This window comes from Accipiter gentilis, chromosome 5 (assembly GCF_929443795.1).
Source record: "Accipiter gentilis chromosome 5, bAccGen1.1, whole genome shotgun sequence".
NCBI lineage: Eukaryota > Metazoa > Chordata > Aves > Accipitriformes > Accipitridae > Astur > Astur gentilis.
Genome location: NC_064884.1, coordinates 5,806,921 through 5,830,710, shown reverse-complemented (window position 1 = coordinate 5,830,710; position 23,790 = coordinate 5,806,921). Strand labels below are relative to the sequence as shown.

The 23,790-nt window shown below is 58.6% G+C and overlaps 4 protein-coding genes across 11 annotated transcripts in view; 3 read left to right on the top strand and 1 right to left on the bottom strand.

Annotated features, from left to right (window-relative positions):
- Window positions 1-826: 826 nt before the first annotated feature.
- Window positions 827-8,242, top strand: NLRX1 (NLR family member X1). Of its 3 annotated transcripts, XM_049800324.1 has the most exons (11): window positions 940-979; window positions 1,537-1,663; window positions 1,740-2,132; window positions 2,844-2,971; window positions 3,189-3,249; window positions 3,674-3,771; window positions 3,982-4,598; window positions 5,066-6,480; window positions 7,321-7,407; window positions 7,518-7,769; window positions 7,924-8,242. In XM_049800324.1, exons 3-11 carry the CDS (start codon window positions 1,948-1,950, stop codon window positions 8,240-8,242), a joined length of 3,162 nt encoding a protein of 1,053 aa, XP_049656281.1. In that variant the 5' UTR covers window positions 940-979; window positions 1,537-1,663; window positions 1,740-1,947. The 3 variants fall into 3 exon arrangements, with proteins under 3 accessions (XP_049656283.1, XP_049656281.1, XP_049656282.1); XM_049800325.1 differs by lacking the exon at window positions 1,740-2,132; XM_049800326.1 differs by lacking the exons at window positions 1,537-1,663; window positions 1,740-2,132 and having other exon boundaries at window positions 827-979.
- A 40-nt stretch (window positions 8,243-8,282) lies between these two features.
- Window positions 8,283-13,074, top strand: NHERF4 (NHERF family PDZ scaffold protein 4). Of its 4 annotated transcripts, XM_049800329.1 has the most exons (10): window positions 8,283-8,388; window positions 9,759-9,786; window positions 10,124-10,188; window positions 10,393-10,604; window positions 10,761-10,947; window positions 11,032-11,168; window positions 11,244-11,448; window positions 11,637-11,833; window positions 12,012-12,182; window positions 12,422-13,074. In XM_049800329.1, exons 1-10 carry the CDS (start codon window positions 8,346-8,348, stop codon window positions 12,464-12,466), a joined length of 1,290 nt encoding a protein of 429 aa, XP_049656286.1. In that variant the 5' UTR covers window positions 8,283-8,345; the 3' UTR covers window positions 12,467-13,074. The 4 variants fall into 4 exon arrangements, with proteins under 4 accessions (XP_049656286.1, XP_049656288.1, XP_049656285.1 ...); XM_049800331.1 differs by having other exon boundaries at window positions 12,012-13,074; XM_049800328.1 differs by lacking the exon at window positions 8,283-8,388 and having other exon boundaries at window positions 9,686-10,188.
- Window positions 13,075-13,272: 198 nt separating this feature from the next.
- Window positions 13,273-16,279, bottom strand: CCDC153 (coiled-coil domain containing 153). The gene is given in 7 exon segments (XM_049800114.1): window positions 13,273-13,401; window positions 13,484-13,614; window positions 13,963-14,055; window positions 14,677-14,842; window positions 15,412-15,477; window positions 15,621-15,714; window positions 16,215-16,279. Coding segments are annotated over 7 exon segments (744 nt in total).
- Window positions 16,280-20,216: 3,937 nt separating this feature from the next.
- Window positions 20,217-23,790, top strand: part of CBL (Cbl proto-oncogene) — a 45,406-nt gene continuing 41,832 nt past the window's right edge. For all 3 annotated transcript variants that reach the window (XR_007505998.1, XM_049800126.1, XM_049800127.1), the window contains exon 1: window positions 20,217-20,553. Coding sequence is in view for 2 of the 3 variants with exons in the window: in XM_049800126.1 (XP_049656083.1) it covers window positions 20,407-20,553 (147 nt within the window). In the remaining variant the exon portion in view is untranslated. The remainder of the gene's footprint in view (window positions 20,554-23,790) is intronic.

The following is a 23,790-nucleotide window of genomic DNA, read 5'->3' as shown; positions in this document are numbered from 1 at the left end:
CTGGGGACAGGCACTGAGTGTGTACAAAGGCATGCAGGGACATGTGTGTCCCTGTGGGCTATGTGCAGGCCTTTGGGGTGTGAGAATGGCCTCCGGAGTTATAGGGGTGTGGACCCTCGGCCGCAGCACCCCTGGCTCAGCACTGCCTGTGGCTGGCTGGGGTGGGCTGGCGCTTCCCGGGACAGCACCCTGGGACTGAAGAGGGTGCACAGGGCCCCACAGACACCACTGACTCTGATCTCAGCACCGCCTTACTGGGTTGCCAGAGCAGATCTGCAAGCAGCAAGAGGGTAGGTATATATGTCTGTGTGTTTGTGTGCATGTCCATGCATGTGTGTTACACAGCCAGGCAAAACCAGGTGGTGCTGGGCTGCCCTGCCAGCACAGCTTTCTCTGGGCTTTTTTCCCTGTGGGGCTGCTGATGTCCCGCTCCCTACACTGCGCTCTGTGTGAGATGGCAGCAGCTAAGCATGGCAGGATTTCACTCTGGAGCAGGACTTGTCCTTGCAGGCTCTGGTTGTACAGCCAGGCACCAGCTGGGGATGCAGAGCCACTAGATGTGTCCGGAGGACCGCCCCCCCCCCCCCCCGCACTTGCAGGACTGTTTGTAAGACCCCAAGAGCTTCCCCCCTCCCCTACTCTGTGTGTCCCTGTATTTGGTGGTACAGGTGGTCTTCCTTGCTGTTGTGCCTGCTGGCCCCTCTGCTGCATCCCTGAAGCGGAGCCATGGCCGCTCTCCCCACCCTGCTTGGCGGAGCTGGCGGCCGCTGTGCGCGGGGCAAGATGGGACAGGACGGCGTTGCAGGAAGTTACAGTTGCAAAACAGCCGCCTCCGGAGAGGAGCCTCTTCCCGGGACAAGGATGGAAAGAGGCAGCTGAGCAGCACCAGGCTCTCCTCCACAGGCCCTACGGGCTCAGTGTCTGGCAGCACGAGCACAGGGAATCGTAGGCTCAGCCCTGGCAAGGAGTCCTGTTGGAGGTAACCCCATGGCTTTAGGCGCGGCCGTCGCTTTCACCTTGCTTGGCACCAGCCTTGCCATTGCCCTGCACTCCAGGGTCCCTACACTGCCAGGACCTCGGCTTCTGTGTCCCTCCAGACAGGGAAGCAGGGAGGTGGGAGGCCACGGTGACCAGAAAGCAAGGGCATACATGCACCAGGGGTCCCTGAAGGGGGACTGTAGCAGGTGGGTGGCGCTGGGCCCTCCGCTCGGTGGCGTGCCCTGGGTGGCAGAGGGTGCCAGGAAAGGGCCGGGAGACAGGCACGGGACGCATCGGGGTTTGCTTGTTGCAAAGGCCTTGAGGCCAGCACACCCAGGTTCAAGGTCAGCTCCGCTGCCCCCACCCCCATGCCTCAGTTTCTCCATCTGGGTAACGTGACAAGGGACTGCAAAAAGCCTGGGCTGTGGGAAGTGTGAGCATGCCGTCCCCCTGCTCGTCCTGTCCTGGGGGAGGTCAAACGCGCAAGAGATTTGCACGCTGTCCCTTCATATCCACCGGGGTTTGCTTACATCCTCCCCACCGCACCCCGTGCCTCAGTTTCTCAGGATGTTGCGGGCTGTGAGCGCAACCCATGCTGCTGAAGGATCACCCCGCTGAGCTGGGGCGGGAGCCTGAGTCAGCACCAGCGCAGCCGGTTCTGCCAGACCAGACTATATCGGGGCAGGTAAGGCTGGGCAGGGCGCTGCTCCGCCACGTCCCTGGCAGCGGAGCTGCCAACCCTGTCCCGCTCTGCCCCACAGAGCTGAGCCTATGCGGGACAGCTGCCTGAGCACCCCGGAGCTGCGGAGCCCCTCGTCCACCCCTGGAGACGGGCACTTTGCCTGGGAAAAAAATCACCCCGTGCCGGGCTGGACCCAGTGCAGCCCTGAGGGACCAGCTGAGCCCCCGCAGCCCCCTGCCAGCCTGTGCCCCGGCTACTGCTGGTTGCAGCCTCCCCGACTGCTTTAAATGGGAGGAGACTATGCTCAGCATCCCTACGTGCTGCAGCCGCCTCGGCCGGGCAGGCCCGGTGAGAGGGCTCAGCGGCTGCAAGGACACGGCAAGGGCTGCCCGCCGGGGCACAGCACCTCTCCAGCAGGGCCAGCCACCACAGGGCAGCTCCGGGACACTGCTGGAGTGGGGGAAGCCACCATGTATGTGGATATGGAATCACCTTTATTTTCTGCCCTTCCTAAGCCCCTCCCTGCTGTTTCCTCTCTCCCAGCCTCAGCCCCTGGTTTTACAGGATTTCATGGCAGTTTGGGGAGGACGGTTGGTTTGTTTTAATGTAAAGCCCTAAAAAAAAAGGCCTCAAGTCTGGGAGGAGGAAGCCTGCCCTCTCCCCAGCACTTTTGTTCTCTCGGTTATGATAGTTGTTATCGCTGTACTGTTACAGCCAAGTCTAGGCCAGTGACTTGGCTGCTGACAGGGAGGAGATCATCCCCTGCCCCTGGTGCCCCCAGTGAATTAGGTCGTCGGTCCCAACTGAGGCCCTGGAGGCTGGGATTAGGGCGCAGGCAGGGTGAGTACCTCCTCCTTGGGGCCCTGCTTTGCTGCCCTCTTGGCTGCAACCCAGCTGAGGTGATGCCCAGGTTGGTCTGTGAAGGGTGCTGGATGGGGAGTCTGAGGCAGGACGTGCTTCTGCCAGCTCAGCTTTGGTACTGCTGCCCTGCCGCCCAGCCCACTGCTGCTCCCCATGGCTGGTGGGTTTGTGGAGTCAGATGTGGGAGTGGGTCATTCCTGATCCAGGCATCCCTGAGCTGGGGTCAGGGTAGGTACAGCTTCAGGCTGCAAAGCTGGGCTGGGGCAGGGAACTGGCAGGTTAAGGCACCCAGCTTGCCCATGAGCTGTGCCCTCTCTTTCAGGCAGAGGATGTCGTGGGCCATGCAATGCCAGAGCTACCTGCCCTGGGGCAGCTGGACACAGCTGCGTCGATCCCTGTCAGGGAGCAGTGGGACCCGGAGTGTGTATCTGTGCGCTGCTTCAATGCCAGGTGAGCTGGGCTCTGTGCCTGTGGGACTGCGACCCTGAATCTGTCCTGCCCCCAGGGAACCACGTCCCTGGTAGACATCTCTCCCCAGCTGCACAGTGGAGCCTGTGCAGTCTGTGGGTCACCCCAGCAAGACGTGAAGCCAGTGAGCTTTGTGGTGTTAGCTCTGCTGGGCTGGAGAAGGCTATCCCTGACCCTGTGTGTTCTTTTCCCCCCCCAGGCGCTGCAGGCAGCTACTTCCTCAGGAAGGTCCCTCGCACAAGTGACATCTCTCTCCCCAGGTACAGTGCCACACAGCTGGGGCCTGGCATGTTCTGCCCTGTGGCTGTTCACCATGGGACCTGGGTGGCTGAGCTGGCTGCCTTGGGACCATCAGTGCTCTGTGGGCAGAGACACTGCTTTGCCTCCACCTAGAAAACAACCCAGACCCAACTCCCTGCCTGCTCTGAATTCAGCCCAAATTCTCTGCCTCACCACAGGTTTGCTGGGGATGTATAGTGCATGGCTTGCTGACCTGCCTTCAGGTTCTCAGCTGTGCCCTTGCCCTGGCCCTGTACTCTCCCTTAGTGCAGGGGAAGGAAGGGGTGAGCTGGCTCTACTCAGCACTTCCCATGGCACTCACTTGTGATCTGCCTACCCTGCCCCAGGCAGGACTTAGAGTTGCTGGCCCCTGCCCTCCTCATGACACTCTCCTTCCTCTTGCAGGGGCTGTGTTCGCTACCAGGGAGGGTCCCAGGAGCACTCTGTCCAGCCCAGCTCCTCTCGCCACGGCCTGTCCCAGCTGAGGAACGTGGCCTCTTCTGGTAAGCTTGCAGTCCTGCACTGAAGAGGGTGGAGGGTCCTACACAGGGGGCTGGGGGCAGCTACTGTCCTGGGGAGTGTGTGCGTTAGCAAGAACTGGGTTCTGTCCTCCTCTCTGCAGCCAGCTCACTGCAGTGGCTTGGAGCAGGCAACTTCCCCAGTCCCCAGCCAGTGAGAAGCCCTTGTATTATCAAGCACCTTCCTCTTCTCAGATGCCATCAAGAAACACCAGAAGAGCCTGTCTGCATGGTTCAGCCACCAGCCCAATGAAGAGAGGCAGTTCGGTCCTTCCTTCTCACTGGATGCAGTCCACGTGGACCCAGTGATCCGGGAGAGCTCCCTGGAAGAGATCCTGAAGCCCTCGCCTGACCTAACCATCCAGAACCAGCTCCAGCAGCCCTGCAGCCAAGTTATCAGCCTCCAGAACCTTTTCGATGTGGATGCCTGTGGGCGGCAGGTGAAGAATGTGGTGCTGTATGGCACCGTGGGCACAGGGAAGAGCACCCTCATCAAGAAGATGGTGGTGGACTGGTGCCATGGTCGCCTACCCCGCTTTGAGTTGGTCATCCCCTTCTCCTGCGAGGACCTGTCCCATAGTCATGCCCCCATCTCCCTGCGGCGCCTCATAACCAAGAAGTACCAGCACCTCCGGGATGTGGTGCCGATGCTAGGTGCTTCCAACCTCAAGGTTCTTTTCATCCTCAATGGCCTGGAGCGCCTCAACTTGGACTTCCGGCTGGCTGGCACAGAGCTGTGCTGTGACCCTAATGAGCCTGTGCCTCCCTCTACCATCGTGGTCAACCTGCTGCGAAAATACCTCCTGCCAGAGGTCAGTGTCTCCCTCCAGATCCTTTATGCTGGAGAAAGGCTGGGGGTGAGCCCTGGGGCCTTGCAGGCATGGCCACTGTGCTAATTGCTTGTAGTTCAGCTTGACTGTAAGAGAACAGGCAGCCTCCATTCCTGGAGGGACTCGCCAAGGTGGCGTCATGTCACTGTTACTGGTTTGTCTCTGTGGGATCTTTGGGGAGGCCTGGTAAGGCAAAGAAGGCAGTTTGCTGGGCTGTGGTCTTCCAGACTTGATATATGTCTAGCAGGGGATGGGGAAAGCTCTTCTGTCCCCTCTGCCTGAGCCAGATTTGAACCAACACCCTTTGGGCAGCAGCTTCTTGAACCCCAGCCACCGGGTGGTGTGATCCTTGTGCACCTATATGTGGGTTATGCACTTGGGACCCTGCTGAGCTTAAATTAAAGCCGCAAAGGGAGCACCTCCAAACTCACCCAGCCCTCTGCTTCCAGGCCAGCATCATTGTCACCACACGCCCGTCAGCGGTGCGCCGGATCCCTGGCAAGTATGTGGGCCGCTATGCCGAGATCTGTGGCTTCTCCGACACCAACCTGCAGAAGCTGTACTTCCAGATGCGTCTCAGCCAGCCTGGCTGCAGTGGAGAGAACAGTGCAGGTAGCAGCTCAGGTGAGCAGGAAAACTTGGTGGAGATGTTGTCAAGGAACTTGGAGCGCCACAATCAAATAGCCGCTGCCTGCTTCTTGCCCTCTTACTGCTGGCTGGTGTGCACCACGCTGCACTTCCTCTACTTCACCAGGACAGTGCCTCCCAGCCAGACCCTGACTGGCATCTACACCAGCTTCCTGAGGCTCAACTTCAGCGGGGAGGTGCTGGACAGCACCGACCCCACCAACATCTCCATGATGAAGTACGTGGCCAAGACGGTGGGTAAGCTGGCCTACGAAGGGGTGATGTCCCGCAAGACCTGCTTCTCAGAGGATGACCTGCAGCAGTGCTTTGAGGTGGAGATGAAGACTGAAAGTGAGCTCAACCTCCTGGAGGTTTTCCGCAGTGACGTCTTCCGCTTCTTCCTCACTCCGTGTGTGCAGCCAGGCAAAGAGCACACCTTTGTCTTCACCATCCCTGCTATGCAGGAGTACCTGGCAGCCCTGTATGTGGTGCTGGGTGAGAAGAAGACCCTGGCACAGAGAGTGGGGAAGGAGCTGTCAGAGGTCATTGGGAAGGTGAGTGAAGATGTTGCTGTCGTTCTGAATATCATCTCCAAGGTGCTGCCCTTGCGCTTCCTGCCAGTGCTCTTCAATCTGCTCAAAATCTTCCCTCGCTACTTCTCCCGGCTGAGTGGTAAGGACCGGGATGCTATTGCCCACACCATGGCAGAGGAGCTGTTCAAAGAGGAGGACTACTACAACGATGATGTCTTGGACCAGATCAATTCCAGCATCCTGGGTGTGGAGGGCCCCATGCGCCACCCTGATGAAGCCCCTGATGATGAGGTCTTTGAGCTCTTCCCCATCTTCATGGGTGGGATACTGTCCCGCCGTAACCGCGCCATCCTTGAGCAGCTGGGCTGCTCCATCAAGAACCTGGCAGCCTTTGAGATCGCCAAGGCCATGAAGAAGACGGTCATCAGGAAGAGCCGCAAAGGCCTGCCCCCCTCCGAGCTGATGGACTACCTCTTCTTCCTGCATGAGTTCCAGAACGAGCGCTTCACAGCTGAGGCCATCCGCTCCCTCCGGACTGTCAACCTCTCATCCGTCAAGATGACCCCTCTCAAGTGCTCTGTCCTGGCGTCTGTCATGGGCACCACATGCCACGAGGTGGAGGAGCTGAACCTGACCTCCTGCAACCTTGACACCAGCAGCTTGAGGATCCTCTTCCCTGTCCTGCTGCGATGCAAAGCTCTCCAGTGAGTACCACCTTCTTCTGCCCTTGGGCAGTGCTCAAAAATCGGGCTCTCCCTCACCTCTACCCATCACAGGGATACACTAGGAGCCCAAGCATGGCAAAAGTAGGGGAGGATATGCATGCCCTTGTTTATCCTCAGTGCCGACCTAGAAGACTACAGCTTCCAACATGCAACACTCCTTGAGCAGCCTTGCTAGGGCACTGCATGCTGGGATTTGCAGTCCCAACACACCCTCTTGTAGGACTCTGTGCAGCTTTCTGCATCCGGTACCACAGGCTGGGCTGCCAGCTCCCCTGGCAGACCCAGGTCCCTCCCATTGCTTGGTCTCTCGGAGCCACCCAGCATCCCTCTGCTATTACTAACCCTGGGCTGGAGATACACAACCAAAGGTGGGAGTCTGGTCTGCACAAAGGGATGCGTTCCGTTCCCTCCATTTGTGGAACTGCAGTCTTCCTGTCGCCCAGGGGGTGGCGAGCCGTGCTCAGCAGAGATGGACTCGGCTGTGCAGCGGCGCTGTGCAGCACTTCCTTCCACCAGATGCTCAGGAGGGCTTGGTGGGGTCCTAACCCCTCCTCAGACCTTCACGCACCCCCTGCGGACCCTGCACCCCCTTCCCCTCCCTCGCTCCTGCTGGCACTGCCTCTTCTGGCTGATGCCACCCAAGCTCTGGTGCGGTTTCACCGTGCTCCCTTTTGGAGAGGAAGCCTTGCACGGCCTTGTCTGGGGAGCCCAGGTAGGATCTTGATAGGGAGGGCCAGGGAAATGGAGAGAGCAGGGTTGTCAGCCCCACAGGTAACAGCTCTTTCAGTCCTGCCACCTCCATGTCTTGCTCTGCATCAGTCTGCAGCTCAACAGCCTGGGCTCTGATGCCTGCAAGGAAATCCGCGACCTGCTCCTGCATGACAAGTGTGTGGTGAGCAACCTGCGGTGAGTACTATCTCTGTCCTTGCATGAAACTGTCTCTGCTGCCCACCGGCTGCCCTGGCCCTGAGCTCCCTGCCCAGCCTTGGCATTGCCCTGAGCTTCTGTGTCCACAGGCTGGCAAATAACCCCCTGGGCAAGCAGGGGGCACAATACCTGGCCGAGGCACTGGCAGGCAACCGCTCGCTGACCCATTTGTCCCTGCTGCACACCGCACTGGGGGACCAGGGTGCCGAGGTCATTGCTCAGCACCTGGCCGCGAACCAGCACCTCCAGGAGCTCAACCTGGGCTACAACTCCTTGACGGACACAGCAGCCCTGCACGTGGTGGAGGTGGCCAAAAAGCACGCAACACTGGACAAAGTGCAGTGAGTTCTCTCTGCCCCATCTCTTCTCTCTTGCAGGCAATGCCTCCAACCCTGTGTCCCTCCCCATGGCAGTGAGCGGGGAGCCTCCCTTTGCCTCTGTGTCCTGCCTCCCAGCCCTCACAGTGTCTTCTGCTCCTTTTCTTTCACCCTGCAGTCTGTACTTCAACGACATCAGTGAGGACGGCAAGCAGGTACTTCACAGCCTGCGCATGGACCGGGACGGCGTCAGAGCGCTGGTCTTCTTAACAGCAGGCACCGATGTCTCCGACTACTGGTCCAACATCCTGAATGTGGTGCAGAGGAACCTGCCTTTCTGGGACCGCGAGCGGGTTCAGCAGCACCTTGCCCTCATCCTGCAGGACCTGGAGAGCAGCCGGAGACAGACTGCCAACCCCTGGAGGAAAGCCAAGTTCCTACGAGTTGAGAGTGAGGTCAAGAAGATGCTGGGGAAACTGCAGCATGGGACCCTCTAACCTGCTGTCCATCCACCTGGCCAGGAAGGGAGCAGTGCTGCTGGGAAGGAAACACTGCAGTGCGGCCCAGCAACACATCCCCTGCAGCCTTATCCACGTGGAGATGCCTAGTGGTTGGGTGCTACCAAGGCTATCAAAGGTGCTGGGTATGTGGGGCTCAGCCCTCATCTGCAGGCTGGGCTGAATTATGGGAGAACGGTACAGAAACCAGGCCAGGAACAAATGGAACTTGTTCTTCTGGGCTTGTAGAGACCCAGCCCCTGCACCCCAGCCACTGCTGACCCGGCCACGAGCCGCAGCAGTGGCAGAGGGGCAGGACTCAGGCTTGCTTGTGAAACCTTTGGTAGCATTAAAGTGCACCGTTTTGTTTCCACTGAAGCACTCTAGTGCCAAGACTCGGTCTCCTCTCCAGGCCTTTCCTGGGGGAGGAATGCAGAGGTACTGGTGCAACCATCCTTCCAGCAGTTGGAGTGGAGGGCTCTGGCCCTTCCCCATCTCATGGGGCTAGGATGGGGCAGCCCACTTCTGCTCCAGCCCATGCTGAACCAGTTGGTCTTCCCCACTGTGGGCCACCATTGGGGGCAGCTGGAAGCTGGGACACCAGGATCTGTTCCCAAGCTGGGTGTCCCAAGGTGCTGGTCCCTGCTCCCAGCTCTGCTGGGTGAGGGCTAGCAGTGTCCCAGGGCTGGGAGGGCAGGGGAGACATCAGGGCTGTTTAACCATTAAACCTGGGGCGTCTTGGAAGAGGCGGGGACACTGGCTTCCCTGCCACTTCACCCTGTACCTTGCTCCCTCTCACATTCCCTACAGCCATGAAGCAAACAAAAGGTATGTGCCGGGGCAGTGGGGCTTTGTCCTGCAGAGACCCTTCCCCATGAGACACGCGTGTCTCCAGGTCCTGCTTCCACACGGAGCAAGGCAACATCAGAGCCCAGGCAGGCCATGGAAAGGAGCTAGAGGCATCCAGGAAAATGCAGATGGACATTGTGGGAGCGCTTGGCAGGAATCTCCCCTCCTCGGGTTTGGGGGTCCTTCTGCTGGAAAAGGTGGGGAGGGGTTTTATGGGGAGGTACGCAGGGAAAAGCCTCTGTCTCCATCTCCTGGCTCCAGCCAGATCTCTGGGGCCCTGATGACCCTTCCCATCCCGCACTCAAAAGCCCTGTAAACCCTCAGGACTGACCTCCATCTGCATACTGCCACCTGGCCCTACTTTGCCCCTGGTGCTGCAGGACCCCGCTGGGCTGGGCAGTGGGTGCGCATTGGACAAAAGCAGCAGGTGTCCTGCTGCTTTGAAATGCAAAAGGACACTAGAGGTGGGGCCAAGGGCCAAGCTCTGCCTGGGAACAGGCTGTAGCCGGGGGGCAGAGTGGCTGGGGGGGCTGCGTGGACTCGGCAAACCTACCTCACCTGGCGTGGCATGCTCAGCCTGCGAATGGACAAGCCCTGAATGCTCGAGAGCATGGGGTCTGCTCCCGGCCAGCCACCTCCTGCACTGACCTCTCCTCTCCCTCTGCAGGGCTCGAGGGTGACAAGAAGTCCATCATGTAAGTGCTGGCTGGGGGCTTCCTGGGGCTCATGGCCCCACAACAGGGCTGTGCCGGGGCACAGCCTCAGCTGAAGTGGTGTGGGTCACGGCTGCCAATCCCAGCTGCCTGCCCCAGGAGGGTCTTCCCTGAGTTGTTAACTCAGGAGAGATGTGGGGGACAGTCCAATAGGGAGATCCTCTTGTGGCTTTCCCCAAGGAAGAGGCAGGCACTGGAGCTGTGGCTCCAGCTGGCCCTTTCTGGGAGGAATGGGGCTCCCCATGGTAGGGCCAGGGAGGGCGGGGGGAAGGCCATGCTGCTGCACTAATGTGGCCTCTCCTGCCCTTTATCATTTCAGAAAATTTGAATTTAACCCCAAAGATGGGATTGACAACCCTGCCTTGTCGCTGACTGAGGACACGGGTAAATACCCTTATCTCCCCAGGGCATCCCTATGTCAGCACAGGGTTCTGGCAGCTGGGCATCGTTGGGGTCCTGGACTCTCTCAGCTGTGGGGAGGTGAACACGTAAGGCAGTGGGGATGGGGAGACCCTAGCCCAGGGTGGGGTAGAGAACTTGTGTTAGGATCCCTGCGGGACCCTGCTCACGGGCTGTGCCCCCACACAGATGGCAAGGGTGTGGGGGAGCCCCGCTTCTACCTCCTGAGCAAGGGCAGCGCAGAGACCTTCGGCTTCTGCCTCCACGAGGAGCTGGGCTGCCAGGGCCACGTCATCCGGCAGGTCGAGCTGGGGGGTCTGGCCCAGCGCAGGGGGCTGCAGGATGGGGACCGGCTCCTCCAGGTTAACGGCCACTTTGTGGATCACATGGACCACCGCAGGGTAAGCTGGGAGCACTCTGGGGCTGTGGGAATACCCAGGTCCTCCCTGGCCAGGGGCACAGAGGGTGCCGGACCCCACTGTCCCCCGGGGCCCTGATCCTGCAGGCCGTGGTTGGAGGGGCACCCTGCCCAGGGTTCACAGCCTGGGTCCTTCCAGGTGGTGCAGAAGATCAAGGCCAGTGGCAACCAGGTCCTACTGGCGGTGCTGGACAGCAACTCCTATGAAGCAGCCAAAGCCCTGGGCAGGGACCTGTCACAGATGCTGCCACCTGACATCCGCCCACGCCTCTGCCACATCACGCGGGACAAAAGCGGTTTTGGCTTCAGTGTGTCAGGTCCAGAAGGTAAGGTAGCCAACATGCCTGTGCCGTGAGCCTCCCCGATGCAGTGTCCCTCTCGCCCTGGACTGTCTCTTCTCCTCCCTGTAGGCATAAAGGGCACCTTCCAGCTGTCGGTGAGGCAGGGTGGGCCAGCAGAAAAAGCAGGGGTGCCACCAGGCTCCTGGCTCCTGGAGGTGAATGGGGCCAGCGTGAGGAGCTACTCACACGCGCAGCTCACCAAAAAGGTACATGCTCCCAGCATGGCTGGGTGGGGGATCGGGGGTGGCAACATCGCTGAGCACCCTGCATTTCCCATCCAGATTAAGCAGAGCAGCAGCAAGGTGACGCTGCTGGTGGCGTCCAGTGCTGTGGAGGAGTTTTACCGCCTGCGGGGCCTGCGGATCACAGCTGCATTGGCAGATACCTCCTGGCTCCCCTTCAAGGTCCGGGAGCTGCACATGGTGAAGGGTCCAGCTGGCTATGGATTTCTGCTCAAGGAGGACGACTGCAGCTCAGGGGCCACAGGTGAGGGGGCTGAGGGAAGCAATCTCTACCCAAGCAAGGCATGTCTGAGGGTCAGGAATAGCTGCAAGCCCTGTGCCCGCAGCAGAACCCCGTCCCCATCTGCACTTGGGGGTCAGCAGTGCCAGTTCTCCTCTGGCTGAATGCCTCTGTAAGCATCTCCCCACCCTCCCTCTGTCCCGCTGTGGCAGGCCAGTTCCTGTGGGACGTGGATGCAGGACTGCCGGCTGAGCAGGCAGGGATGAAGGAAGGGGACCGTCTCCTGGCTGTGAATGGTGAGAGCATTGAGGGTTTGGACCACCAGCAGACGGTGCTCAGGATCCGCGCCCGTGATGACCAGGTGACGCTGCTGGTCATCGACCCTGCTGGTGATGAGTTCTATCAGTCAGTAAGTTTTGGGGACCCAGTGTGGTCCCGCCCTGGCTGGGGAGCCCGGGGGTGCTGTGAAGCTGGATGGTGGGATGGGTGTCTTGCCCCCAAGCCTGCACAATGAGGTCCTCCCCCGGGGACCTGGCTTGCTGTGGAGTGCTAGAAGCTGTACGGCTATCCCTCTTCTGCTCTTTCAGATCGGGCTGTCCCCTCTGCTGTTCTTTGAGGACAGTGACCCTGCCTCAGGCTCCTGCATGCCCTCCTTGCCCTCTCCCAGTGGCTCCCCTGGACTCTGTCACATTGAGGTGGGACCAAAGGGACCTGGCTCCTGGCTGGTGGCTACTAGCAGCAGTATAGGGTTCACACAGGTAACCCCTCTTGCCAGGCCTTTGTGGCAGTGCTGCTCACAGCCTGGCACTGCTCTGAGTCCTGGCACCCTCCTGCCCTGCCTGTCCTAATATTTCCCTGGCACCTGTGATGCTGGCAGGAGGGGGCTGCCTGGTCCCCTGGCAGAAAGACCTCTTCAACCTGCCCATGGGGCAAGGGTGGAATGTGGTGGGGTGGGTGGATGTGTGCTGCCCACAATGCCCCCACTGTGTCCCCGCAGAGCCCATGCCAGGAGGAGCAGAGGAGGCTGCACCAGGCGTTCTAGCAGCCCAGGAGCACTCTGCCACCAGCCAGGCTCCACCCCCACAGCACCTTGACCCAGGCCATGTCCAGCCCGTCGGTGCCCTCCACCTGGCTCCCTGGAGAGGGCATGGCCATCGCACACACACCTCGAAGCATCACACCTCCCAGAGACATCTTCACTGACCGAGGCTGGCTCCAAGCTTTTATTAACTGAGGTGGTGACTTCTTGTAACCTGAAGACAGACCTGTGTCTTTGCCTGTGCAGCTGCCTCCAGGGTTATCTAGGGACATTGCACTGAAGCCCTTGCCCACCTCCAGGCTCCGGGAGCTCCCAGGAGAGCTGAGGCATTGCCCTCCACACCATGACCCAAGGGACTGGGGAGCCTGAGGCTTGGCTCAGCCCAGGGCTGGTCTTTGGGCCACTGTGTGAAGGGGAAAGGAGCAGCGGAGGCTAATGGGGCACTGGAGGAACCCCCCATCTTTCAGCCTGTTGGCTGAGGTCTGCCCCTGCATGGACATCTCTCTTGTGCTCCTCCTCTCACCCTCCCTGTGAAGCTGTGGGCAGTGAGTGTCTGCCACCCATCACAGCACTGTTCCTGCGTCATCCATTTGGGGTGTGATTAAAGGACAAATCCACACTGCTGTTCGTGTGAGTAATGTTATGAGGACTGTGACTCAGCACTGCATCTCAGGGCCAGACAGGACTCATCTTCTCTTACCTAGCCCGGGGCAGCTGAGGTATTGGGCAGTGGATGTGGGAAGCTCTCCAACTGTGCAGATAGGGAGGTAGGGGCTGAGATCCTGTCTGGTCCCAGAAGCCCCAGGGTGCTATAACTCCAGGGGGTTGAGGCCAAACTCCTGTAGGCACTCCTTGTGCTCCATGGCAATGGTCATTCCTACCTCCTCCCAGTGCTGGCTGGCCTCTGCCATCTTGGCCAGCACAAGGTCCAGGCTACCCTGGTGGGAAAGAGGATGGTGAGGAGGGTGGACCGTGCTGCTGGGGGAGCCACCCACAGCCACATCTGTGGAGGCCACTCACGTGGAGGTTCTTCTCATACTCCCTTTCCATGGCATCAAGCCTGCTCTGCAGCTGGGCGATGGTCCTGTCCCTCTCTGCTAGTGCCCGGACGGCAGTCTCCTGGGTGTGTGGGCTCTCCCTGAGCCCAGTGGCTGTGGGGTATGGGGACAGAGGCAGGGGACACTGAGCACTGCATGACCAGCGTACAGGAGGGTGCAGGCAGTGTGTGGCACAGCCCCTGCCCAATCCCCTTTATCCCCAGAGTGGTAGAGGGCTCTGGGACAGGGGTGGGATCACAGCATTCCCTTTGCAGTCAGCATCTCCCAAGGTCGGGGATGTGGTGGGAACAGGGTTAGGCTTTGCCTTCAGCTGCTGCCATGCTGACAGCACAGGGTGAATGACTCCCATCTCCCCTGACTTCCCCCAACTGCACCTTGCTGCCCTGGAGCGAACCCCATCCCCATCCATGAGCAAGGGGCAGGCATGTCAGGGAGCCATACTGAGCTGCTCCTGCGGGCTCTTCACCTTTGCCTCCAAGTGCTGGCTGTGGGCTGCTGTCTGCTTCTGCAGCTCTTGGTATTGCCGGGTTGTTTGTGGGAGCCAGGGAAGGGAGAAGGGGACAAATGTGGTCACTATAGGAGGGACAAGCAGGTGGTCCTTGTGCTGGGATCACAGCAGGGGCTCCAGCAAGGCCTGACATGAGAGTTCCCCTTGCAGGGTGACGCATCAGAAGCAGCTGTGCATGCACCCTCTCCCCGCCTGGCAGGGCTGTGATAAAGCTGGAGGGGGGGCAGGAGGGAGCCCTGGAGGGAAAGTTTTACCTCTCTGTTGAGCGTGGGAGAGTGAAAATGAGCACGGAGTTTTGCATGTGGCAAAGACCGCAAACCTCTGGCTGAGGTTTTACCTCTGCTAAAATCAGTCTGTTCTTGAGCACTAACGGAAATGGCAAGGCAATGACTTTTGCAGGCAGGGAAGCCTCTGCCTCTGTGGTCTCTTCTGCCTGTGCTAAGTACAGGCATCCGGGGTGCAACGAGTCCATGTCCAGAGCCTTTGCATGGGAGGGAGCTAGGCTAGCCAAGAACAGGGTGATTTGGGGCTGAGCAAGAGGAAGGCCAAAGGGAGAGGTGGGGTAAGCTTGTCTGGCTTCCCCCAGAAGCACCAAGGTGTGGAGTCCCTGCATCTGTTCCACTGCCCCTTCCCACCTCTGCCCTCACCTTCATGAATGTCTCGCTTGTCTTCCCGTGCCTGCTCCAGCGCCTTCTCCAGGTCCTACAGCCTCCACTTGAGCCTTTCATTGTCAGCTTTTGCCTGCCAGGTCATGTCCCTCCAGGGAACTGTGAGCCAGAGACGCAGAGGGCTGCCATGGGGACAACGTGCTTCCTGACAGGTGACCCACACCATGACCCTGGCCAGAGCACGGGCAGTCAAAGGGCACCATCCAACCCACACTGGGTGGCTATTCCCTGCCCAGTACCTTCTCAGTACCTTTGCCCAGCAGTGACTTATTCCTAGCCTTTCTCTGCTCCCAAAGCCAGGGGGATGTGGACACCTCCTCAGCCCATGCCTGGCCCCAAGCCCTGCCTGAACCAGAGTGAAACTCATAGCAAGAAACCTTCCCTTCGCTTCGGCCCAGCACCGTGCTAGGGAAGCATTTCCAGGGGGATGCCCCACTGCAGCATCCCTACCACCTCCCATCTGCTTGCATCATTGCTCCTCTCTTTCTCTGCCACCTCTGCAGCATTGCTGGCCTCTGTAAGCAGCTGCTGCATTGCACACCAGGGACTCTTGGGACAGCACAGGCAGCCCCTGGGGCTGAAGCCCACACGCAAGGGAGGCCATGTGCCATCCTCTGGCATGACTTGCTTCCAGGAAGGGCTAGTTCCCAGGAAGTACATGCAAGGTAGTGGGCATCCCTTGTTGACCCAGCCCCTGGCTCCTCCTGACCTTACCCAGATGCTCTTTTTGCATGCCAACCTCCAGCACTGTTTTCCTGTGCTTCTCTTCAGCTTGGCTTTCTGCAGCCAGAGGGAAGAAGGAAGAGACAGAGTCAAGAGCAGCTCTTTAAAGGGGCTTGGCCAAGGGACACCAAGGGCTGTAAATGGCCCAGGGGAAGCGTGCCTTGGGATGTTTGCCCCAGGAAAACTTGGCTGGGTCACACCTCCAGCTCAAACACCAGCACCAGGGCAGTGTTTGTGCAGACACCTGTCAGACACAGAGTCAAGGTGTAGCCGGTTTTACCTGAAGCAGCTGCCCTGGAGAGATGTGCACTCATTTGGTACTGAGGGCTGGGATTTTGCAGTGAAGATGGGGCACTAGCCATGGTGCATAAAGGCTTGGAGACCCCTTCCAAAACCCCATCCCAGATGCTTTTCCAGCCTGGTACATGCTTGCACTTTCGGAGACATGTAAGAGAGAAGGGGCCTGACAGAGCCACTCTCTTTGACCTCCCCCCCAGATCCTGCTGGGCTGGAGGGTGCAGTGGGGTGCAGGGTGCTTTGGGCAGGGGACTGGACCCCTCTGTCTCCTGTATCTCATCAGGCATAACTGTGCTGCTGCCCTGGCACAGGGTGAGCCAGGCTGGGGGAGATGCAAGAGCCGCAGCCAGCTGTCCTATGGGGCCGCAGTGCAAGTCTTCATCCCAGTGCTCCCAGCTCCTGCTTCCAGGAGTCCCCACTGGTGCTGGGAAGCAGCAAGGGAGGGACATGAGAGGCACATTCCTGCTGCCTGGAGGGACACAAGGCCCCAGACTCACCTCCTGTGTCTCTTCTGCTGTTGCCTCACTCCTTTTCTCCCTTTCCCTTTGCTCTTTGGAGGCATCCTCCTGCAAAATGATACCAGTGCACTCTCAGCAACTGGTGATCACACACTGGACTTTTGGGGGAGAAAGGGGATGCAGTGGGCCCCCCAGCACATGGAGGAAGAGGCCTCTCCTTTCCCAGGAAGCGAGACTCAGAAACATGGAGCTGCCATGTCTCCACCAGGATAGCTCTCCTGCCAGTACCTGTCCTGGCTGCTAGCACAGACCTCAGTGCCTCAAGATACACCAACTGCCTTTGAGGTAATCGCTGCTGTTGTAGCAACTACCTGCAATGAAGGCAGGTTGTTTTCTGGCCCAAAACCCGCCTCTGCCTTGCAGCAGCTGAACATCTCATTCCCATGACAGAGGTGTGGATAGAACGCGCTCTGTGCCCAGCAGAGCACCAGTATGGTCTGAAGCTGGCCCCGCTCCCCAGCACCAAACTGGTCATGTTTGGCTGCAGGATTGTGGAACACAGCTCCGATCAGGTATGCTGGACCTCATCCCACTCACATCCCAGAGTGGCAGTCCCAGAGCAGCCCCAGCACGGGTCCAGCTGAGCTGTGGGGCAATGGGGACATGGTGGGGAGGATGACTTTCCCAGGTCACAGCCTAAAACAAGCGTGGCATCTTCCTCCCTTCCTGCCCTGGCTCTACCCTCCGGCACACCCTACTGCTCAGTGCTGCAAGTTTTGCCCTGGGGACTGTGGTTGGATTTGGATCTTCTTTATACACTAACAGAAGAAGGAAAGGAGAGGATTTCAAACTGCTGTTTCTGCTCAGGATGCAATTAACCCCAAATACCTGGGAGTGAGCCGGTGATTCCTGGGTGCACTGCAGTTCTTCAGCATGATGCAGACCTTGTTGTGTGGTCAGGGCAGCAGGAGCCAGGTAGGCAGCAGGAGCAGGGAGCTGGTGCGTGAAGAGGCTGCAGGGCTATCCACTGCCAGGGCAACATGGGGACGCCCAGCAGGGACACACTGTCCTGCAGAGGAGCTAGCAGGGTGGCAGGCTGGGTGTGGAGAGACAGGGGAGCTGGGCCTGGGCCAGGGATGATGGTGGGGGCCCTGTGCACGTGTGCAGGCACAGAAGATGCCATGCACTTTGTGTACACCCATGCACACGCTTCTGAAACCACTGCCCAGCCATGCAGAGCTGAGCAATTAGAGGGGCATCAGTGTGTGCACAGGCCTGGCAGCTAGCTGGCAGGCAGTGTGGGGCATGCAGAAGGGAAGGGGAGCACACACTTACACCCAGCCTTGGGTGGCACAACCAGCAAGGGACCTAGACACTGCTGTCGCCCACAACCACGCATGAAATGCACACAGGCGGCCAGAGGCACCCAGGCACCCAGACGCACTCTCAGCTGCCAGCCACCCGGCTGGAGGGAAGCAATTTCAAAACAACCAACGTGACATGGCTTTCCGGCTCAGTGGTGGCAAGTGACCGCTGTGCTGAGTATGGCCCCAGCCCTGGCAGGGGCCTGATGGACAGAAGCAAATGGGACCCCTGCAGAAGGGTGCTGGAGTCCTCTTTCCTGAAGGGAGGGAACAGTCCCAAACAAAAGCAACCTTTGCTTGAAGTCTCACATGTAAATACAGCCACGACTTGGAGTGAATCATGCCCAGAGAAGCAGATAGTTAGGAATGCAATTGCTCAAGCATGTTCCCTGATCTCTTTGGATTGGGGCCATGGTGATTTTTATATTTGGCTCCACAAAGCTGGTGTAACCCTCCCCAGCCCTCTCCCCAGGTACTTGTGGTATCCCAGAGCTGGCCAGGGCACCCTCCGGTGGTCAATCCGGCTTGACTATTAGCCAGAATCCATTAGCATCTAATGGGAAAAGCCTCAGGAACACGGCCTCAATAAATGTTGACATATTTGAGGTCAATATAATCCTTAGGAAAATTTGCCCAGGTAATTAAAGCCAGACAAGGAGCTGCCTGTCCCAGAAATATTTACCAAGCTTTACCAAAGGCAGGAAAATCAAGACAGAGAGTTTTATAACCAGTCTACACAGGGCTCCCTTGCCATATCTAGTGCTGCATGCTGCTTCCCGCTGTCCCGCCTGACACCTCAGCAAGCCATGTGCTATGCAGGAACTCATCATGAGCCATCGGCCAACACACAGCCCTGGTCCCGGGCAGAGACTCGTGGAGCAGCACTGGAGCCGGGATGGCATGGGGCAGCACAGTCCTTTGCCATGACACAAGCAGGCTGATGTATGACGTGCATGTGCAGCCAGGGCAGGGATGGGAGGAGAGGGATGGCATGCACAGCTTCCCTGTTAGCAGCACCGCAGCCTGAGCACAGGGTCCTGTGGTCATGCCCCGGGCTGGCAGGGGCTTAGCAGCCACAGCAGAGCACAGTTCGTCCCTCCCGTGGCAGATGGTGGACCAAGGCAGTGGGTTTTCAGTGCTGCTGTGGCTTTGCACACCTGGCACTCCAGAGGTCCCGGCTCCCCTGTGAGAGTGGGTGCCACAGGGGAAGCAAAGGGGTAAGCTCTGTTGTGGGGTTCATCTCCAGTGCGGACCCTAGCTCCCGCGAGGCTGAGGCTGCGCCGTCCAACCTCCAGGCCTGACCCCAGTCTCTGGGTGCTCGCGCTCCCCAAAGTGAGGCTGGCCAAAGTGCAGCATTTGCTGTTTTGTTTTGTCTTCTTTCCTCCCTGAAGCCTGTGCTGTGAGACTGATGCTGTGCTATACCAGCCTCAGCTGTTTTTTTGCAAAGCAAGTGTTGTTCTGCCTGGGAAAGGAGGCCGAAAAGAGGATCTGAAGGCAGTGAAGAAACAGAAGTGAACTTACTTTCGAGCCCATGCTGTAATTTCTGAAGGTTTGGTGCTGTCAGCTCTGCCAAAAGATTGACCTACTCCCCTTTTCCCTCCCTGTTCTTCCGTCTGCTCTACCCCCGCCGCCCCGGTCCGTGCGTGCTCCCGCCCCCAGGGACCTGTTGGAGCCGGGCTGCCGGTAACGGGGGGAGCAGCTCCAGTGGGCTTTTCCTTCCCCTGCCCTTGCAGAGGGAGACGCCCAAAGACACCGACAGCAGGCAAGTGCCTTCCAACGGCACCGCAGCGCTACGAGCTGCTCCCAGTTCCACCCCTGCGAAGAAGATGCTGGTTCAGCTTCCCTCCGGCTGGCTTTGCTCCCGCCCGCCGCCGAGCGCGGCCCCAGCGGTCCCGGGGGTGCGGTCCCGTCGCGCCGGGGGTGGGTTGGGGTCGTTTGCTCTGCAGCGGCGGCGGGCAGCCCCGCTGCCGAGGGCTCACTTTGGGCTGCTGTCCCCGCCTCGCCCCGGGCCGGGCTCGGTTCCCCTTCCCGCCCGCTGCCCACCGCGGGGAGAGGCCGCTCCCGCGAGGGAGGAGGCCGCCCGGCAGAGGCGCAGCGCTGTTGCCGGGGCCGCTTCCCCGTTTTCGGGCTGGACGTCCGCCATTCGAAGAAAAGGGAACCCGGCTGCCGGAAAGGGGAAACGATCCTGTTTTGCAGCCTCCGAAACCGGCGCAGCGGGCCCGGGGCAGGCAACGGCGGGCGAGCTCTCGGCCGCCGGGCCCGCCTCTGTCCCGCCGCCCTCCGCGCCCCGGGACCGGGACCGGGACCGGGACCGGGACCGCGCGGTCCGGGCGGCGGGCGTGGCCCTCGCCGTTCCCATGGCGACCCCGCCCCGCGCTCCGCCCGCCCGCTCGCCCGCACCAAACATGGCCGCCGTACCGCCCTCGCCGCCGCCGTGCGCCTGCCTCACGGCGGCGGGGCGGGGCCTCGCGGACGGGCCGCCGCTCGCCCCTCTCCCCCCTCCACCCCCCCCCGTGCCGCGGGCGCGGGCTCCGGCCAATCGGCGCCGGCTCCTCCCCGGTGGAGGGGGCGGTCCCGGCCGCGCGGGGGGGCGGCCCGCCAATCGGCGCTCGGCGTGGCCGGGGCGGAGGGCGGAGCGGCGCTGGAGCCGGGCGCCCCCGCCGCTGCCGCCGCCACCGCCCGCGGCTCCCGCTGCTGCTGCCGCCGCCTGCCCTGCCCTGTCCGGCCCGGCCCGGCCCGGCCCGCGGGAGCGCCCCTACGCCCGGTTGCCCTGAAGGGCTGCGGCCCGGTGCCGGACGGGGGCGACGGGCCGGGCGCGGGTGTGGGCTGGCTCGCTCGCGGCCGCCCCCCGCCCCCGCGCCGCCCTCATGTCGGCGCCGCTGAAGAAGGGCCCCGGGGGGCTGATCGGGCTCATGAAGGACGCCTTCCAGCCGCACCACCACCACCTCGGCCCGCACCAGCCCGGCGCCGTGGACAAGAAGATGGTGGAGAAGTGCTGGAAGCTCATGGACAAGGTGGGCCCGGCGGGGGCGTCGGGCCGCCCTGGGCAGGCGGGGAGGGCTGTGGGGCGGCTGCGGGGGTCGGGCTGGGGCGGAAGCGGGGCGGGGGGGGGCCTGGGCTGAAGCGCTTGGGGAGGTGAGGTGGGGGTTGGGGTAGGGCTGGGCTGAGGAGTTCGGGGCGATGGGGTGGCTCTGGGGGCGGAGGGGGCTCTGTGGGGTAGGGTAAGCCTGGAGCTGCAGGTTTGGCTGGGGGAGAGAGCGGTATGGCTCGGGGTGGGGCTGGGGTGAAATATTTAGGGGGGGACACACACGACGGCTGTGCGGGTGCAGGATAGAGTGCAGCGCTTTGAGGGGGGAGATGTGGGAGCTGGTGGAGAGGCGTGAGGTGCAGGAGAGGCCAGAGGCGGAAGGAGAGTGGGATGTAAAGAGTGGAAGGTGTGGAGGGAGAAGAGCAGCTCTGCAAGGGATGAGCTGCACGCAGGGCTGTGGAGGGAACAGGTTGGAGAAAGGGGAAGATCTGGGGTGGAGAAGGAAGGAAGGATCCTCCTCAAGAGGATCTGGGATTTGTACCGTCATATCCTTCTAGGCGCTGGGGTGGGCACTGGTGGTGCTGGTGGGGGGAGAGGCTGTGTATGGGTAGGGCCTGGTGGGGAGCTGCAGGTGCATCCTGGTGGTGTCAGCAGGAGGTCCTACCTGTGTATAACTGCACGAGGGAGAAATCTAGGACTTGTTTGCCTGAAGATGAGCCTTGGCCTGTGATAGAGCCTGGTGTGTGGGTACTGGATGGTGAGGCTGAGCATCTGCTTTGTGGCAGTTCAGATTATTCTTTTCTGAGCGAATAGGGGCATGTTACTGAGCTCGGTACAAAGCCTTTTCCTTAAAACTGGGAGCCTGGTAAAAACTGTAAAAGTCTGAATAAAACCCTCTCCAATAAATGCATGTAGTTACACAAAGATGAGGAATATGAAATCTAATGTTAAACAACAAAAACCTGTGGTGCGGGAATTGGAAAGGCAGGGGCACTGCGCTCTGGGGTCATTAGGGCTCTCCCCTCCTCCACCTTTTAAAATGCCAGGAAATGGCTATTGCCGGGGGCGGGACACCTTTTGGCCTGATGGTGTGATGGGGTATGGCAGCTGATTTACTAGCCCGGCTAGGTGTGTTGGTAAATGCGTCGCTTTAAGAAATGCTGGTGAGTTGTTAGTGAATGCTAGCGTTATTTACAGAAGTGAGCATAGGCATCCAGAAGCGGGCATAAAATAAAACTTTTCTAACGTTTTTCCTGAGATTTTGATTGATCCTCTGATGTTATTACTGTTCAGCCCTGAGAACTGAGACTAGGCTTGACATGGGAGTCTAAAATGTGCAGTGCATTTTATATTGCTGGGTTCAGGGCCCTAAAAGTAGTGCAGAGTAAGAGCATCACCAAAGTTGCCTGCAGACCTTGGGGAGTGTCACCTCCCCACCTTCTTCCCCGCTGGGAGCAGAGCAAGCAGGGCTGATGGGCATACCTCATCCAATTGCCCTGCAAGCTTATGCATTTCAACTTTTCTTTCTCTTTCCCTGCATTGTTTATGCATGCAGTGTCTGAGTCTCCTGCAGTAAATGCTAAAGCAGGCAGAGTAGATGACTTTTTTAAAGGCATATTCAATTATGTTCATGCCAAGAAATCACTTTGTGTTGGCTGGCTCAACAAAAGACATGGTTTATAGTTGTGCCTTGCTGTGCTTGTGATGAGCTTTGATCACCTTCTACAGAGAGAGATTGGGATAAAGAAAAAAGTCTTTTGAGAAGTGCCAGTGGCTTTCTTACAAGTATTGAGGGCAAGATAAATGCAATGTGGAAGAGGTAGTTTGAGCATGGAAACGTGATCCTCTTAGAAATAAGTTTAACTCACAGATACACCTTGGAAGAATGCACGTCTTCATTCTTGTGCATGTGATATAGATGTGAATGTTAACCTGTGTTTGACCTCATAACCTGGTCTGTTCAAAGAAAAAGGTTGGCCTGAAAAAAAAAACTTCGATTATCCTGGCATTTTGAATTGCAGTGGGATGATATTTTGGGTGGGGGATACTTGCACAGTTTCAGATCTGCATAGCCAGTCCTTGGCTGTATACCCTCTCCATCATGATACTGCTGACAGAAAAGCCGAGGCTACTGCTGTATTTGTCACAGGTTAAAGTAACCTCTTTTAAACATGCACTGTCTAAACAGTTGTGCTCGTAGGCAGCCTCTGAAAGCTCTTAGGTGTAGGCTTAATTGTTAACATCTTAAAGAGTTAGTTGTTCAGTCTGATTTATACAGGAGGAAAGATTCAGCTGTGAAAAGCCTTTCAGATTTCAGTTAGACTTTAGTTGTGTTCTCATAAGCGTGTGTAAGTACATCTGAATTAAAAATCTTTTTATTAGTGTAGCAAATTGCCAGGCAAACACAGTGCTCGTGAAACTAGTGGTGAGAAGGGCTAAATGAATGGGAGGTGTTGAAAATGGGCTAGTTTTATGGGCTGAGTAAATGAAATTACAGGTGCAAATAAAAAAAATACTTGTGTGCATGTTTAATAGATGATGTGTTTGCCTTTCAGAAACGTGTGCTGTATCTGTGTGCATACAGTACATTCATGACCTGATTCCTTAGTCTGCGTAATTAGCTGGTATTGTCAAAGCATTTGTGCATCTCTGGTTTTGGACGTGACTGATGAATTTCCTACGCAAGTTGATTCTTGTCCAAATATTTTCCCCATAATGTTCTCCATAAGCTGCCTGATGTATTACTGTCTTTCAGATTCTTTTGCTTGAAGTTCTAATTTTCATCGGTATTAACTGTTCCTCCTACAGTTGCATGTGGTCACATATAGCATGGACATAAAATAGCCTTTTTCATCACTGTGCAGCAGGATGTTCACCTTCAGCTGAATTAGGTGGCGTTTATGCGTTTTATCTTCGGAATAGAGGTTAAATGTGTCTTTGGAAGCTGAATGTGTTGCCAGATGTCTTGTGAGCCTGCAAGCTTGCAGTGACGAATAGCACAGTAAGCAACACAGCAATTTCCTTGCAGTGTCTTGAGGCTAGTAAAGTGTATAGATTGGTTCAGGTGGGAGGAACTGCTGTTAATTTGGTTTTATCATGCTTGCTCCTCTTATCACTGTCTTTAGCAAATAAAGCAGTGCTTAGTATAAGAAAATGTGATGTATTGGCTGGTGAAAACAATTTGTATTTTTTACAGAAAAGGATGAGATTACGAATCAGTTCT

Coding starts and splice junctions, on each gene's coding strand:
- NLRX1 (XM_049800324.1), top strand. CDS start 1,948: ATGGGAGGAGACTATGCTCAGCATCCCTACGTGCTGCAGCCGCCTCGG. Junction 3,772..3,981: donor GAGGAACGTGGCCTCTTCTG/GTAAGCTTGCAG, acceptor TCCTCTTCTCAG/ATGCCATCAAGAAACACCAG. Junction 7,770..7,923: donor GCAACACTGGACAAAGTGCA/GTGAGTTCTCTC, acceptor TTCACCCTGCAG/TCTGTACTTCAACGACATCA.
- NHERF4 (XM_049800327.1), top strand. CDS start 10,035: ATGGGGCTCCCCATGGTAGGGCCAGGGAGGGCGGGGGGAAGGCCATGC. Junction 10,948..11,031: donor CAGTGTGTCAGGTCCAGAAG/GTAAGGTAGCCA, acceptor TCCTCCCTGTAG/GCATAAAGGGCACCTTCCAG. Junction 11,449..11,636: donor CTGCAGCTCAGGGGCCACAG/GTGAGGGGGCTG, acceptor CCGCTGTGGCAG/GCCAGTTCCTGTGGGACGTG.